Source organism: Lygodium microphyllum, chromosome 12 (genome assembly GCF_053477565.2).
Source record: "Lygodium microphyllum isolate KBCC chromosome 12, Lygodium_microphyllum_v1.1.10, whole genome shotgun sequence".
Taxonomy (NCBI): Eukaryota; Viridiplantae; Streptophyta; class Polypodiopsida; order Schizaeales; family Lygodiaceae; genus Lygodium; species Lygodium microphyllum.
Genome location: NC_141146.1, coordinates 81,741,603 through 81,759,148, shown reverse-complemented (window position 1 = coordinate 81,759,148; position 17,546 = coordinate 81,741,603). Strand labels below are relative to the sequence as shown.

Genomic DNA, 17,546 nt, shown 5'->3' with positions numbered 1-17,546 from the left:
TGGAGGAAATACTAATCGCTTTCACAATTGAAACAAACTTTTTTGTAAAATGTACCATGCACTTCAATAAACTTTAGAATTCTAGTCACTTGTAAAATATAAAAAGTATTTAAATCAATATTAATATCTTAGTGAAATTGAAATACATACAAATTTTAGTGAAGTTGAAATACATACAAATATCATTGACATATGCATGGATGTTGTTGTAGTCCATGCCAAGCTTTCCTAAAATATGTCACGCATCATTATGAGACTCAGGCATGGTATTTTCAAGTGATAATATATGATACTTTAGCAACTTGAAAAGAAATCATAAAACACCTTGAAAAAGCACAATTGTTTTCTATAATGGTGCCAAAAAAAAATCAACGAAGCGTACGTAGAAGGTACCTAAATAACTCAGTCACACTCGCATCGCTCCACCTGTATTTTGCTTGCACACTTAGGAGTGCAAGTAGCGTCTTCAGGCGAGATACTCGGCACCCATCATATAATGGTATAGATGCTTCCTCTCTAAGCGGATCAAATATCTTGGCATCCATGGGCATCAATGCATCGATCATTGCCTCCATCTTAGGCTCCAAGATTGTAGGAAAATCTAAAGGGTTGCCTCTCTCCTTTGTATTAACGGTATAGACTGGGTAGTGCCTTCCAAGTGGTAGATTGACTCAGGCCTTCCATCCATTGCACGCCCACGAGCTCTTCTAATAGGGTGCAATAGGTGGACTCCTCCTTGGGATGAGACGTCACCTCCCTATATAAATTTCACGGCCATATCCAACGTTTTTATATATGATATTCAATTAGTTTGCAAACATAATGCATGATTGATACACACTTTTATTACCGTTTGCTCAAAGTCTCAGATTGCCTGATCAATGATCCCCAATTGAGACTTGTCGAAGTGTCATACATGTTCTATAGACAAGCAACATTTTCGTCTGATTGCCAGCTTGCATTGAGAGCAAGGACACAGGACATGCTAATTAAGATACACCTCGCGATCTTGAACATCACGACCTTTATCGTTTTTCATTTTGTCTACATTACGACAAACAATTTGTTTTTGGTCTCATTCTCCTTTTCTTTCTTAATTTGTTTGAGAAGGGATTTCTTCTCTTATAACTCAACAAAATTAACGTCAACTAAAGTCTTGGTTTTCTTCCCCTTTCTTTGTTTCTCTCCCTTTCTTTGCACTCTTTGTTTTATGTTCTCTCCCCTTTCTCGTTTTTTCTCTCTCTCTCTTTCTTTTTTGCACTCTTTGTTTTATGTTCTCTCCCCTTTCTCTTTTTCTCTCTCTCTCTCTTTCTTTGTTACCCCTCTTTTTGTTTCTCTCCACCCCCTTATGATTTCTTACTCATTCTTCTCTCTCCCTCTCTCTCTCTCCCCATTTCTTTGTTATCTTTCATGCTTATTCTCTCTCTCTCTCTCTCTCTCGTTTTCTTTTCCTTTTCGTTTCTTCTTCTCCCTCTCTCTCTCTCTCTCTCTCTCTCTCTCTCTCTCTCTGTTACCCCTATCTTTGTTTCTCTCCACCCCGTTATGTTTTCTCACTCATTCTCCTCTCTCCCTCCCTCCCTCTCTCTCTTTCCCCACTTTTTGTTATTGTCTCACCTTCCCTCTCTCTCTCTCTTTTCCCATTTATTTGTTATCTTTCATGTTTATTCTCTCTCTCTTGGCCTCTCTTCCTTTTCCTTTCTTCTTCTCCCTCTCTCATTTCCTATCTCTCTCCCTCAACGCACCTCATTCTCAAGAAATACTCTCTCTTTGTTTCTCTCTACCCCCTCGTGTTTTCTCACTCATTCTGCTCTCTCTCTTCCTCACTCTCTCTCTCTTTCTCTCTTTCTTCCCGATCTTTTATGATTATTATCTCTCTCTCCTTCTCTCTTCCTTTTCCTTTCTTCTTTTCCCTCTCTCATTTCCTATCTCATTTTCTCTCTTTCTCTCTCAATGCATATTATTCTATAAAAAAAATTAAAAAAAGAAAAAAGAACAAGAACAAACCCTCTCTTTGTTTCTCTCTATCCCCTCATGTTTTTTCATTCATTCTCCCTCATCTCTCTCCCTCTCTCTCTCTTTCTCTCTTTCTTTATTATATTTTATGTTTATTCCCTCTCTCTCTTGTTCTTTCTTCCTTTTCCTTTCTTCTTCTCCCTCTCTCATTTCCTCTCTTTCTCCCTCAATGCACCTCATTCTCAACAAAAACAAACAAAAGAATTGAAGAAAGAACAAGAACAAACCAAGAGGCAGTAATTTATTCAGGGCAAAGTCCCAAGGATAGATTATTCATCTTCTCTTCATGGTGGTCCCTCTTTGCCCTTCGTGCACTTCCTCCTCTTCTTCGCGAACATCGATGGCGGTGGCGGCGGCAGTGAGAAGCTCTCCTTCTCTCACTTTCTCTCTTTCTCTCCCTCTCCCTCCTAAACACACGATCTCCTTTGCTCTCTTTCAGTATTCGTTGTGGCAAAATATTGCGCTTTGGTTTCGACCCTTTTTTTTTCTCTAAGTATCGTCGGAAATTGCGATGCCGTTGATATGCGTCGCAACTGCCCATCGCGATTCCCCTATATCCTTGTAGTGTTAGATTGTACATTCACACAATAAGTATATACAAAAATATATTAAGACCATTTGTGCCACACAAGAAACCTCTACCTGAAGGAGCAATGCCCATGCATAGTTTTGAGTCTCCATTTACCACTTAAAAGCTACGCTTATGTGATATCTTACCATGCAACTTATTGTACCTTGCTAGCTCATCCACAAAGCAAAGTTGTCTTTTCACTCCTATTTCCATCGCTTAAAGATAAAAATGTTGGGGTCGGGCTTGTTATTTCTCTCAACATGGCAGCATGGTAGAAACTAATCGGTCCTCCTATAATGCATGTTTTCTAATGTCATAGTATCGCTCCCCTCCTCCCGATGATTGGGGCTACTTGGAATCACAACGCCCTCTATTAATACACCACTCGTCCACCCAGTCATCCTCTCACTCTTGCCCTCACTCTCGTCCACCCAGTACTCGTCTCATTCTCGCAACCACTTCCTGATTGGCCTCATCCAATTGGCTCTTGCAATTGACTTGACTACTCTCCAAGCCTTCGCGGTGTTGTGCTTGATACATTCTTGAAGGTTTGTGGTGTTGTTCCTTATCATTTCTAGTGTTGCTGCTCCCACACTAATAACAAAGCTGAGAGCTCATCCACGGATGCACGTTGGTATGGTTCTAGCTACTGTATGAGGTTGCATGCTGGTCCTCATAGACTTTGAAGGGGGGGACCGTGAGCATCATTGCGCAACCTCAAATTGCATGCTGCTTCTATGTGCATGTTGTGAGCAGGGCAAGTGTTGCTAGTGCTCTCTCCATTGCCCATCGCGAGCTGCGCATGCGCTATTCGAAGTCCATTGGAGACCTACTATTGATGAGCTATAATGCCTTGCCTTGGGTCGACTATGCATACTTTCTGAAAATTGAGTTCTGATTCTCAAAGTCCTCTTTCCTGTTCTCCCAAACAAAGAGTTGCAACATAGCATCCTTCGCATAGCATTGTGGGGTACACACTACGATGGACATAATCGATAAAGGGTCTTTCTTATTCCTATGCTGAGATTGCTTGGTTTTACAACATTTGCACAGCCTCAATAGCATTAGTTTGGAGTAGAATAACTCGCGTAGCTCGAACATGCAAAAGAGATGAGCGTACTTCGGCGTCGAACCTAATGTACACATACACATGTCCGCAGGCACTACGGTTTCGTTCGCGGTAGACCAACCGACAAATGAAACATGGACGGGACATGATGGGCGGTTGCAAGCTAAGAGTCGACAGACACCTTGTGTATGCATGTGAAGCGCGGTTAGCATTAGTCCACTGCATTAGCTGTTGTGTAGAATTTTTATAGAGGGGCCGGCGAAATCCTCATGGGATGTTGCCAGCCAGAATACACTTAAGGAAATTATCATGGGATGTTGTCAGGGCATAAATGTTTAAGGCGAAACTATACGTCATGGGGACCTTGCCGGCCAGAATACACTTAAGGTTAAATTATAATGGGATGTTGTCAGGGCAAAAATGTTTAAGGCGAAACTATACGTCATGGGGAACTTGCCGGCCAGCAGTTTCTGCAGCTAGGAGCAACACACGTATAATATATGCATATGGTGAGCCCATTGGGGTGTGAGAAACTAACTGTAAGGGTTTGGAAACATGAGGACCATCAAACGTTTCGTTCTAAGCACCAGCACGTTATTGTGCGGCCTGCTGGCGATGTTCCATTGCACATCCGCCCAGCAAGTGAGTGCCACGATTGTCAATACCATGGTGACTTACGAGTGTGATGTGTCCATTCTCGACAGGGGAGCCGGGACGGCCCACAAAGTCCTGGGGACTGACGGGGACTCCATATCCCAAGTGTTGGGAAACACCCCACAGGAGGTTTATCAGAGCCATGACTGGAGAGCTACAATTCAACGAGACTACAACGACCCACAGAGCCCAACCCAAGACTTCGACCTTACGGATGGAACTGACCCTGCCACCGACCCAGGTGATCTCAATTTTCAATATTCCATAATTTGCTCATCGTCCAGTGAGATGGTGCCTTATTATTTCCACGCTCGATTACACATGCAGTGTTTTAATGTTGTGCTGCTCCCAAGTAATGCATTGTCTTTCTTTGCACTCATGAATCTATTAGTCTTTCTAACGCTTACATCGCCTAACCGTTGCAGCCAATCCTATCATCGATTTCTATTGGGAGGTTGGATTTGATGCCTTCACGCTCACCTTTTTCTATTACGATGGGACCAACTCCGCACCCACCGTAGTCTTTGGTTGGTACGACTAGAAGTTGGAGAGAGCAAGCTATTACGGGCGCGCTCGTGACGCGATGCCCAAATGACACAAGTTATTAGCCGACTATGTGTCTTTCAACACTTTTATCTCGATATTTTGGCTACTTCGAGCTAGAATTCATGTTGATCATGAGAGGAGCATTTTGCGATTGCCATCGTTTTCCATTGGGTTCTCTTTTGCTCTCTTTGTAAGCATGATGAGTGTCGCTCAAGATGGCTAAAAATTGCTGGCTATTTAATTCCTTCCAATTTCGTTCTATTTCATGATCACATGACACGATGTCGATGTGACCCTCAATGTAGAGATCAACCTGAGCCAAGTCCTTTCGATCGAACATCCATCGAAGCTGTGAGAGTACTAAGTACACCTAGATAATCGAGATCCGTCATGCCACTATGCAGCGATCGAGTCTCTCACGAATAGACTCCAGAGATTAGCATCCGAATTGAGACATCATTCGTTTTAGTAAACTACAGGTATAAACATGACTAGCAAAATCAAGTAGCCACAAATAAACTGTTAAGAATTTATAGTTCCACTTGCATTTCAATTAAGGACCGCACAGGAATAAATGTTGACTCACATGGGCCTATCAACTAATCGGCCTGCCCTTCATGGAGATCACTCATTGCTGCCAACACACATTACATGTGCTAATGAGTCTCCATCATTTAAAGAGGGCAAGCATACATATCAAACCTTTTGCTCAAGCGAGAACTATACTACCCAAGACTCTCATCATGTAATACATGTTCCTTGGTATCAAAGGAGAATCATTTAGCTGCTCACTACTTTGACAATGCACACACAGGAGAGCGATTTTGTGTGCTCATCTCCGTATATAGGTTCCTTTAGAAGATGATTCACCCCAACTCTTATGGGCTAGCTTGCGTAGACAACCACCCAAACTTTGAATGGTCATCCAGCACCTTCGTCAAGCCTCTTGAATAGTGTTTGATTCTCAAAAGTCATGGTCTCCGTGAGTGTAATAAGTATGGTTGGTCAAAGACAAGATGAATAGTAAGACCACACTTCAATTATCGTAAAGACCTAATAAGAAATATATTGTGGATTTGCAAATGAGAAGGTGAATCTAACATAAAGGCATGGTAATTGAACATATGAAACGTGAATCGTAATATCCCTATTAGAAGATGTAACGTGTAACACAAATTCCACAAAAAATAATTGACTTAGATAATGCTAGTCCCCTACTTTTCAAATAAAATTATCCATATTAAAATTATTATCTCGACTCCAAAAGAAACTCAAAAAAGCAAAAACTATGCTCAATGTATAATAACACGAACATCTCTAGATGAAAATCCTACATTTTGTACAAAAAAATCATTGAAAGCCTCCTCTTTTGGCATTTACTTTCCTTTCGTGAATGCCATGCTTTTGTTTAAGAATATCCCATTAAATAAATATATTCTAAGTCTTACGCAAATAATAATCTATCCCATGAGGCCTTCCAGACAAGTTACATCCAAATAAATAAGCTGTGCGCATGTATATAGAATGTCTCTGCACTAAAGAGTACCCTCAAATACGATATTTTTGTGTAATGAAGCACCCGATACTAAATGATTCCTACGCATCAAAATGCGCTCCTCAAAATAATTATTCCTCGTTTGCTCACCACAACACAAAATACATTAGTTGTGTAACATCTATATACCAGGCGTGATGCAATAAGTGCTACCACCACATCGACACATAATAAGCTACTATCATGTGGCAAATAGATAAAGAAAATCCACAAAAATAAATAACCAACCATTTTTTGTAACAAAAATTACAAGACTAAATGTTAATGAGGGAATCAAGGAGAGAAATTGAGACAAAAAGAGTACATGTCATAATCATTGGATACAATCTCCCCCCATGCATGCATTTATACATTTATATTAACCTTTCTCTACCCAAAAGTCATTAAAAGCATTCACTACAAGGGAATGGGGTGATAGTGATAGTCGATTCTGACGAAAAATATTGGCATCGCTAATAGCAACGCTATACTAATAGTGACGTCGCTCTGAGAAAAATAGAGTGTTCAAAATCCGAGCACTGTATTTTTTGAAAGTATTTGCAATAGAGAATTAACGAGAGAGTGAGAGAGTTCAAAGCTTTGAGAGAGAGAGGGATAGAGGGAGAGCACATTACCACTCTTGCTGCAACAACCATTTCCATATATGAAGAAGAATGAGGAGGGCGCAAAGGAGAAGGTAGGGAAGCCGTGAAAGGGAGGAACAAAGGGTTTCATCTTTGAGCCTTTGAGGTAGGTACATTGCCTCTTCTTGCTTTATCTTTTTTGTTTTCTTATATGCTTTCTTTTTTTTTTGTGAATAGATGCATTGAGAGAGAGGAAGGAGAAGAAGGGAAGGAGAGGAAGAGAGAAAGTGGGAGAGAAAGAAAACAAAAATGGAGAGGGAGAGAGAAATAGAGAGATGAAGGGGGAGAGAGAGAAGGGTGAGTAGGAGAAACAATGAGGGAGAGAGGGGAGGGGGGAGGGAGAAGTAAAGAGAGGAAACAAAAAAAGAAAAGAGAGAGAGAAAGAGGATGAGGAAAGAAGTAGAGAGGGAGGAGAGTTAAATAGAGAGGGGGAGAGAAAAGGAAGGGAGGTACAAAAGAAGAGCAAGGTAAAGAGAGGGAGGAGAGTTAAAAGAAGAGAGAGAGAGGGAGAGACAAATAAAGACATGGAGGGAAAGAAAAAAAAGAGAGAGGGAGAAAGAGAGATAGAGAAAAAAATGAAAATAGAGAGCGAGAGAAATGGAGAGAGAAATAGGGAAACAATCACTACAAGATATAGGCCTTATACCGACGTTAAAAGCAACGAAAATGTTCATAAAGAAATTTATCCCTTTCGTCGCAAAAAATGTCGTTATTGGCAACGCCATAGAATAGTTGGTATTAGCGTCATTATCAGCCCTATTTGCGTCGGTATCAGCATCACAAATAACGATGCAAATAGGGGCGCTAATAATGACACTTTGTGATGCTAATAGCGAGGCATGTAGTAAAGTTTCGACGCTAATAGCGACGATAATATGGAAAAAAAATATTTGTGACAGGGCAGCCACATATAGCACTACATGCTTTATTTGGGTCATACAAAATAGTTTCAGTAATGTGCACAATGCTCGTGTAAATAACGGCAAAGTGTACTTAAATCATAATACTGATACATGAAATAAATACATGATTGCATAATGAAAGTGACCGGTATGATCATAGCAAGATACTACTACTACATAGAAAATGTCTACACAGATCAGGTGACAAAAAAGAAAGAATATGTAAGCTCCAGGGATCCAAGGGCAAGCTATAGATCCTCGCCATCCGAAACCTTGTCCCACCGCAAAGGAGCATCGAACGAACTCTGCAAAAAAAGAAACAACTACACATAAGTCCACCATACAATAATGCATTTTAATTAAACTTAGTAACTACGGACAAGAAAAATGAGTGACTTACAGGGCCGCCGCGTCCATACAATCGGTCGATCAATGCAGTGAGACCATGCCTCTGCATATCGAGTCTCAAGGCCGGTGGGATCACGATTTGTAATAGAGTGCTACAAAGAAAACAAAATACAACTGTTAGAAATACGATTGTCAGTAGAAAGGATATGGCAAAAAAATAAGCAAGAAGAACAAAAGAAAAACTTACAATGTCCTCCAAATGTCCTGTGGCCGCCACTCCCAAGATGATGGACCACTCTTGCCTCCAGTCGTGCCCTCGCCGCCTCGTGCTGCTGTCTCCAATGTCATGGAGAATCTGTAGTCTCCTCCCTCAGATGGCGCTAGTCGTCTGCGTCTAGCCACTCAGGATTTGAAGCCCCACTCTTGAGTGCCTTGCATGCGTCCGATCATCTGTGTGACATGTCTCCATGCATGTACTCCATCATCTAGCCCGTAGAAAACCTATCTGCTACGGCTAGTACCGAAAACTCCTCATGCAAGGATACTACTATGTAGTCCTTGCTCCCCTCTAGTATGTTCTTCCAATGATCCAAGACGTTGTGCCGAAAAACTTGTTGGCACAACTCTCTCATACGAGCCATCACCCTCCTCCCCTCATTATTCATGATGATGGCTCTTGTCCTATCATCTACAAGATAGGCATACCTCTTTGGGGTATGCCTAAGATAGGCCCTCTCCCACCTGGGACTACACTCTTGGGCATATCTAGGAGACCCTTATACATTTGGTGGTGTACCTATGGGGGTAGTATGTCTCGGAGTAGCACCCATAGGGGTGCCACCTGTGGACGACTGAGCAAAAGCTAGAGTGATTGGAGTAGAAGTTTCCACAGGTGTGAGAAATCCCATAGGTGACACAACTCCAGTAGAACGATGAGACGAAGACACTGCATCGGTACCTCCACAAGAACCACCTAAGCCACCCTCTCTCGAACGTGCAGCACAAGAGCGAGGAGTAGCACCTGTATCCTGAGACGACCGTGGGCTCACTGCATCCAGTCTCTGCAATATCCCCTAAAACCACTCCCTCCATCCAGCCCAACTGTGGAGCGTCGACCTTTTTTGGTGGAAACTAAAGCATCAAAAAGCACCAAAGTAGATCTAATAGAACGACTTGATGGTGTCCGAGACAGCTCCTGGACTGCTATATATCTGAATCTTACTATCTGATCTGGAAACATACGCGTGAAGATCTCTGTAGCTCGTCATCGCTTATCCCTTGACTCATCGTGATGATCTAAATATCCACAAAGGTCACTTGCACAGATGAAATTGATGTTAGCATAATCAATATAAATCATGCAAAGCACGGTAATATAAATCTTGAAAAAATTATCTTTCTTAAAATGCATATCTTATGTACCCTTATAAGTGATTCCTCAATGAATTCAGTAGGTGGATGGTCCAAGTATGAAGTACCCTATGGTCCCATGTCAATCTCTTGACACAACTCCGCATACACTGAAAGGTCGATAGATATGTCACCACAAAAGGATGATTCCACCTTGTTCTCAAATAATTCCTGGACTCTTGTATTTCCATCATTGTTACCCAATAATGGCTCCTCTACATGCTTTAAGATTTCAGTGGCCTCCACCCCTTGCAATATCGACCCCTCTATTTACATACTGTCCTCATCTATGCTCGAAACATTGCTTTGATCATGTACTCTTACACTTTGGGGAGCTGAATGTATCATGTATCACCATCGAGGTTGTCGGGGGTTTGGATAGAGAATTACCTATTCACAATCACGTACAAGAGAGATTTAACTATTGTGACATGTCCCATGTCGTAATACAATTAAAAAACACATGAGTTTATGCACATGCTCACAATGGGCCAGTAACACAAATGTGTCGTACAAATCCATCCATTTTTAAAAAAAATCTATTTCGAGAAATCTAGATGGACCTTGTCAAACTGTTGCTCTAGCTCCTTCAAGTACCACTTTGAACCACTACACATCGAATAGGATCATGGAGAAGCTATAGTAATCCACCATGATAATACTTTGCAAGTTTCGAAAATACTCCATCTTATCTATAACCGTGTTTGGATTTGTTGCTCATCGTCGGCCCTCTCGCTCAAACCTTGCCATGATACCACAATATGTTGTGGAGCGCATTTTGTCAATACGCTCCATGCGGAAACGCCATCCGCACAACCACACTGCACTATATATTTTGTATTGTATATTGAAACACTGAATTAGTTGTTGCATATAAAATATAGATACGACAAACCCTAAACACGTCGTCACCTTTGGACTACATCCCTTCGAGAATTCCTACTCCTTAGTTGAGACCTCTGCCTCTTCGAAGACACTGGGGTCAAAGCTCCATGCAACCATCACATTGACATAAACCGTGCATCTCCTCCATGCACTTGGAATATCGAATTGGTCGATGACGCGTACTATGTCGAAATTCAGATCGCGCTTCATATCAATCTTTTCTAGCTTGTTGGTACCTAGTGAGGCACGTCTCCATAGAGGCATGGTGCAACATACAAAAGCGATTCACTTTCTTCTCTATTGCAGCATCCATTCTTTTTTCTACCCCATTCCAACCACCACATCTCCGGTCACTCTATCATCATCCTTTAGTGACCATAGCATACTGTTGTCTAAATCCACCATTGGTAGCCATTGTGAAATATGCACTAATGCCTCAAACACCAACCAACCTTCAGCCATGCTACATTTTGGCTGAGCTCATTGTTGCACAAAGCCTTCCAGGGTTTTCATGAAGCGCTGCAAGAAGAACATCCATCGCATATGGACAGGTCCAGCAATCTCCACTTTATGTACAAGATGCATAAGAAGGTGGATTTGTATCGTGAGCATGCTGATAGGCATGTATTTCTTAAAGAGACAGACCGTCTCCATTGCTCCCTGCCTTGCGGATTCAATAGAGGACGTCTTAATCTCCTTTTGTGAGATCCATTCACTACAACAAAAAGGCCTCTTAGATGCGCTCTTAGACACGATTTTTGAATTGACAGAAAATCTTATGGGCACGTCTATCAGCCTGTCTAAATGCGTGTGTACCATTTCGCGTCTATAGTCACGTGTATAAGGAAATCCACACGTACCAATAGACGTGCTTTAGACACGCACATACACGCATAAATAAACATGCATATGAAAACCAAAATTATTATTTATTTAATTTCTTTTCTGTGTCTACAAGTACATCTACTTAGAAGATTAGACGAGCACATAGACACGTGTGTAGACGCGCTTTTACGTGCGCCAATAGACATGAGTCTATGGGAGCGTGTAATTTGCATTTTGGACGCGAGTCTAGATGCGCATTTTTTGCAATTTAGACGCACAAATATATGCAAAGCACAGAATTGGAAAGAAAAACCAGAGAGATGTGGTTGCTGATACCAAGTGTGAAGGTCCGGCCCTAGAGACTCGCGCGGGACCCCTTTCGGGCCCCGTCTAGGCCTCGGAGCAGCTCTAGATCCCCCAACTCTACCATCTTGACCCCTCAAAATGTCATGGGGCACCGCAACACGTCATGGAACGCAACACGGAACGCGACACGGAACATAACACAGCATGAGATTTACCCAAGGGCCCATCTTGAGGGCATCACGTTATATTCATAGATAGAAAGCATTTATAAGATCACCGGGGCTCAGCAAGGGACTATGTCACGGTGGGTGCGTAGAACTATCAACGCGTTGCGACACAATGCCAATACCCTAGGTGAGGGAGCTAGCATGCTGTTTGGTTTTTTGTCCCCCCTCCCATACATCAAATTGTGCATTTGGGAAAAACACAATGGATCTGAAGGCAGAGAATTGATAGCAAAAATCCATGTATTCATTATATATAAAACGCATTTACATGGGGAGTTTAAGTGCTTGTGACCTAAAGCGTGGCTACAAGCAATAGGCCATAGAGGAGGTATGGTGCTCCTCTACGAATCTGAAGAAGAAACATTTTTGCTAGCACCACCATCGCTACTGGCGTCACTATCCCCCTCCTCGCTATGCTCCACATCGGGGTTCGTCTACACACACAACAGATCAAGGTTGCTTACGTACAATTGCAAAGAAAAAGTTATAATTAATAGGAAAGTAAGAAAAACATACCTCCTCTGGCTGTCGAATCCTCATAGCCTGGTTGTATTGCTCCTCAGTGATGAGACCCTCCTCATAGAAGTGAAGTCATGTGGCTGCGCGGTTATGGCCTCGATGGTAACCTACCTCTCTAGGAGTAGGTATCTACCTACAATAGTAGTCTACAAAACAATTATGAGACAGAATGTATTAGAAAAATTTATATAAAGAATTTAAAAAATATATAAATTTAAAAAAACTAGAAATCGAAATATACTTGCAAACTCTGCCTCCCACGACTCTCTGCTACCCGATCCATAATGCGATGATCCCATGGTTTCCATTTGGATGCGTCGCACCTCTGCATGCTGGCGACTCTTTACTTTCTCTGCTGCTTTCTTCTTGGCTTTCTTCCACTCTATACGGTGGCATAAAGGTGGTTGGCTATAGGCTCCACACCCCTCCTCTTGTCTCGGCAGTGACTCCCTGGCGCATGTCATGAGGTGGGATCTTTGGTTGTGAAGCAAATCCCTCAATTTTGTGCATCTCCAATCATCCGAGAATCGTTGATCCTCAGGATTTGGGTACCTCCTATGGACTTCCCTCAATACCTCTTGCCACAAGCCACTTTTCTGATTCTTGAAGTAAACGAAATAATCTTTATACATCGCATGCACGACGCTCCTCATGTATGCCATTACATCCCTTCCTTCATCATCATGGAAGATCCCTCTACGTGATCTTTTGGTGAGGGTGATCGCTCGCCACCTCCTACGAAACCCCCACACAAGCCTTGTCCTCCCCCTCGACTCTTCCTCCTCCCTCTCTGTCGACTACCCTCTGCCTTGCTGGATGCACGTGCGTCGTGTGACGCTTGTGCTTCAGCTGATGCATGTACAGGTAAGCACGTGGAGTACTTGCAATTGGAGTTTGGACATTTGGTTTTTGGGAAGCAGTGCCAAGCAAAGACGTCAGAGGCATTCCAGACATGACACTAAACACCTTGTCTGCTGTGGGAGAGCGGCCAAGGTGTCTTGTCATCTCTGTTAGCTATATATAGTCTGTCTATATATAGCGCCCCAGGTCCCCTCTATATATTCCTATCATGTGTGCTCAGTTTACACACTTCTGGGATTCCACTCTCGGTGTCTCGTGTCTCTCTTCTCCTCTCTCTTCCTCCGTTCCTCGTCTCCCTCGCGGACTGTTCAACATGGTATCAGAGCATCCTACGCTGGGAATCTCTTTCTCCCTCGGCATTCCGGCTCACAATCGCGCTGACAGTCATTCCTCTGCGGAGACCCCTGACCCGCGGGGTCTGCTGCTACACAAAGGCTTTGATTCAGTGCACGGTGCACTGTCAAGGTTTCGTTTTAGGATTTTCGTGTCGGGCTCTCGCCCCGCACCACTCCTTGATCCGCCTCATTATCCTCTATCACCAAGCTCTCTGCCAGCATGGCTTTGCGGACGAGGCCGCTCTCACTACCAGCCTCCTCGAAGGCCTTCGTGAGGCCAAAGATGCAGACATCGAAGACGACCTTCAAGGCATGGACCTGCTAGCTTGGCCATCTCCATGGCGCATATTCCACTCGATCCGCCTCGTTATCCTCTATCTCCAAGCTCTCTGCCAGCATGGCTTTGCGGACGATTCCACTCACATCTCCAGCCTCCTCGAAGGCCTTCGTGACGCCAAAGATGCAGACATCGAAGACGACCTTCAAGGCATGGACCTGCTAGCTTGGCCATCTCCATGGCGCCTGCTCCTTTGCAGCCCGATGCGCGGAATCTGGGCCTCCGCCAAGTCATCGACATGCCTGTGGTTGGTGCAGAGATCTCCTGTGCGCGGAATCTGAGCCTCCGCCAAGTCAACGGCATGCCTGTGGCTGGTGAAGAGATCTCGTGTGTCCGATGGACACCCAAAGGTCCCTCGCTTGGTTTGATTGCGGACAGTGGCATCGCCGTCGAAATTGACGGCGCCAGTGGGGGTGACGGAGGGGGGCTCCTGGTGACGAAGCCAGTCGGTGAGGTTGCGGTAGTCGCGGTCGAGCAGAGGGAAGTGAGCTCTTGGGCCCCCCGCGGCACCTCCTGTACAGTTTGACCTAGCACGAAGAAGAAGAAGCAGCAGCAGCAGTAGAAGGGAGGAGGAATAATTTATGGTATATGGCAGCATCTCCAAGTATGGATCTTCCTACCGTCTGCGATGACATGCTGCCCAGCCCTGTTCCCAGCATCGCCTTTGAGGTCGAGATCTCTGATTCGGGTGCTGGATCGCCACACTCAGTACCTAAGCGAGTGAGGCGAAGATTGTTGGAAACAGCCGAGAGTAAGATTCGGTCTCAGTCTCGAAGAGATTGAAGCTAAACTTAAGAAAACCAATTCTAGACGTCCGCAATTTCACGAGTGGTTGACAAATAAGGCTAGACCAAAGATAAAGAGTCCTCTGCACCCTTCGCAGCCTGAGAACCTTGCTGAAAGGCTACAGTCAAAGCTCATAGCGGCAGAACAGAAAAGGTTGGAACTGTTGGCACAGGAGCAGACCCAATTGGCAAGGTCTCAAGAACGTACTAAGAGCAGCTGCAAGGTCAGAAGTGCAGCTTCGTGCAGAAAGGGAGCGTGAGGAATTAGAGTCAAGGGTGGAATCTCGTGTGCATCAAGCTGAAACAAACAGGTTAGCTCTGCTTGAAGCAGAAAAGCAACGGCGAGTAGCTGTGCATGAGAGAATTGCACAGTCTATCTTACAGCGAACAACACAAGAGGGCAAGGACAAGGAACGGATAGTGTAGCTTTATCTTTTTTATGTAATTCCAGGTAGAGGTATACCCTAGAATCCTAGGGTTTAAATCCCGTTTTGGAAGAAGGGAAGCTTGGAAAGAGCAGATGATTAGCGACCAATGGAGAGGTTTAAGTGGCACGCCGTCAGGACCTTCGCAAGCATATAGAGCAGATGATCAAGGACCAACGGAGAGGTTGAAGTGTGCATCTATGCATCTGCTTTCATTGTTTTGTCTCGTTCTAAAACGCTAATAGTTAGTTACCACTAAACACCAGGAAGGAATAGTTTAAGGTAAAGTAAAGTTGATCCTCTAATATCTTTATATGTGTGCATTTCCTTTAAGGTAAAGTAAAGTTGATCCTCTAATATCTTTATATGTGTGCATTTCCTTTGGCTTACAGTTTGCCTCGTTTTGGTCATGTTTTGAGTTCATGAGTAGTTTCTCAAGCTGATTGTTATCTATGGTAGTAATTCAGGGTACTCATTGTGAGAGTTTCTTAATGTCTTGACTTTTACTTAGATTCATGATGATCATCCTCGTTCGTTATTCCAGCTGATGAGGATCTATATTCCAGCTGATGACACATTATTTTGTTTATATTCTTTCCAGTTGATGAGCGTCTATATTCCAGCTGATGACAAATTGTTTTATTTATATTCTATTCATGGGGACCCACATGTGTTATGTTGTCTATAGAGCGGCGTCACGAACCGTCTTTATAGACCTTGTGTTGTTCTAATGTCACTATAACGTTTTTTCTTTAAGTTTTGATGTGACAATTATACTACTTACATCCCAAGTTCAGTTGAAGGAATTTCTTGGAGATTTTATCTTTTGCAGTGATGTCGCTTATCCTTATTTTACATGTTGTATATTTAGGAGTGATAAAGCTCTTTTGATGCCTCTGAATAGGCTGTTGTAATTCAGGAGTGATGTAGCTCCTTTGATGCCTATGAATAGGCTCTTGTAAGTTCAACTTTGTAATTTTATATTTTGAATATTAATATAACGGTAGGCCTATATAGAGCTGTGGGTTTTTCCCTTGAGCCCCCAAGGGTTTTTTTATCCATAGTAAGGGACCTTTATTTGAGCGGGGGTGTTAGCTATATATAGTGTTAGCTATATATAGTCTGTCTATATATAGCGCCCCAGGTTCCCTCTTTATATTCCTATCATGTGTGCTCAGTTTACGCACTTCTGGGGTTCCACTCTCAGTGTCTCGTGTCTCTCTTCTCCTCTCTCTTCCTCCATTCCTCGTCTCCCTCGTGGACTGTTCAACAATCTCACCCATGACGTCTTTCTTACTAGGAAAACCTCCAAAAAAAGCATTGATCCCTCTGCTGAACAAGCCCAATGTATCATTCATGCGATCCAAATCTGGGTCATTGCTAGATGAACCGGGATGCGACATCTGCAAACAAAACACAGGAATAAGACAAATTTGCTAAACTGCAATATTGTGTAAACTGTACTATTGTGTGACATGTTCGTACAATTTTAGAAATAAAAAATTATTTTTTTATCAGAGCTAGCATGTGTATAATCGTGTCTGAGATGCAGAACACACGCGCTCTCAGACGCTCCTTTAAGTTAAATCTTTTGGTTAGAGTGCGTATATGTTCGCGTCTCAGATGTAGAATAGACGCGCTCTCAGACGCTTCCCACAAGTCAAAGCTTCTGGGCGAACGCGTGTATATTCGCATCTGCAATGCAAAATAGACGTGCTCTCAGACCCGTCTCTGAAGTCAAAGCTTCTGGGCAGAGCGTGTGCATTCTTGCATTTGAGATGCAGAATACACGCGCTTGGAGACACGACTACAGACGCAATGACAGCAAACATAGTTGCGCATCTATGTCTGCGTCTCTACTGGAATCTACACGCGCAGTCAAACGTGCTAAGTCGGCTGCTCTCAATCCAACAACTGCCAACCATGATTTATTTGTGAGATAAGAACTTCAATCATAGATCCTAATAAAGAAAGAGAGAGAGAGAGAGAGCGAGAGAGAGAGAGAGAGACGAATCACCTTGGGTCTTTGGTGTCGACGGGTGGTGGCGCTGCTTCCTTTCCCTTCTTCCTTTCCTTGGTGAGTTGTTTTCCCTTGATGCTTACTGCTTGTTGTCTCCTCTCTTTGCCTCTTGTTCCTCTTGTTCTTCTCTCTTTTGTTCTCTCTTTCTTCCTCTCCTTGGCTTTCTTCTTTTCCCTCTTGTCTCTTTGAAGTGAAAGAAGAGGTGAGTCATGAAGAGACTAGTGGAGGTAGACTGCATGTCAGCTGAACTTGAGCTTCAGAACGTGCAAAAAACACAGGAAATGCTAATAGACGTTTGCGTGTATATGCGCATCTAAGCTTACGTAGATG

At 43.2% G+C, this 17,546-nt stretch overlaps 1 protein-coding gene across 1 annotated transcript; it reads left to right on the top strand.

The window, feature by feature from the left end:
* Positions 1 to 4,188: 4,188 nt before the first annotated feature.
* On the top strand, positions 4,189 to 5,060 carry LOC148027981 (uncharacterized). The gene is made up of 2 exons (XM_087688975.1): positions 4,189 to 4,548; positions 4,733 to 5,060. Exons 1-2 carry the CDS (start codon positions 4,209 to 4,211, stop codon positions 4,846 to 4,848), a joined length of 456 nt encoding a protein of 151 aa, XP_087545101.1. The 5' UTR covers positions 4,189 to 4,208; the 3' UTR covers positions 4,849 to 5,060.
* Positions 5,061 to 17,546: the final 12,486 nt, after the last annotated feature.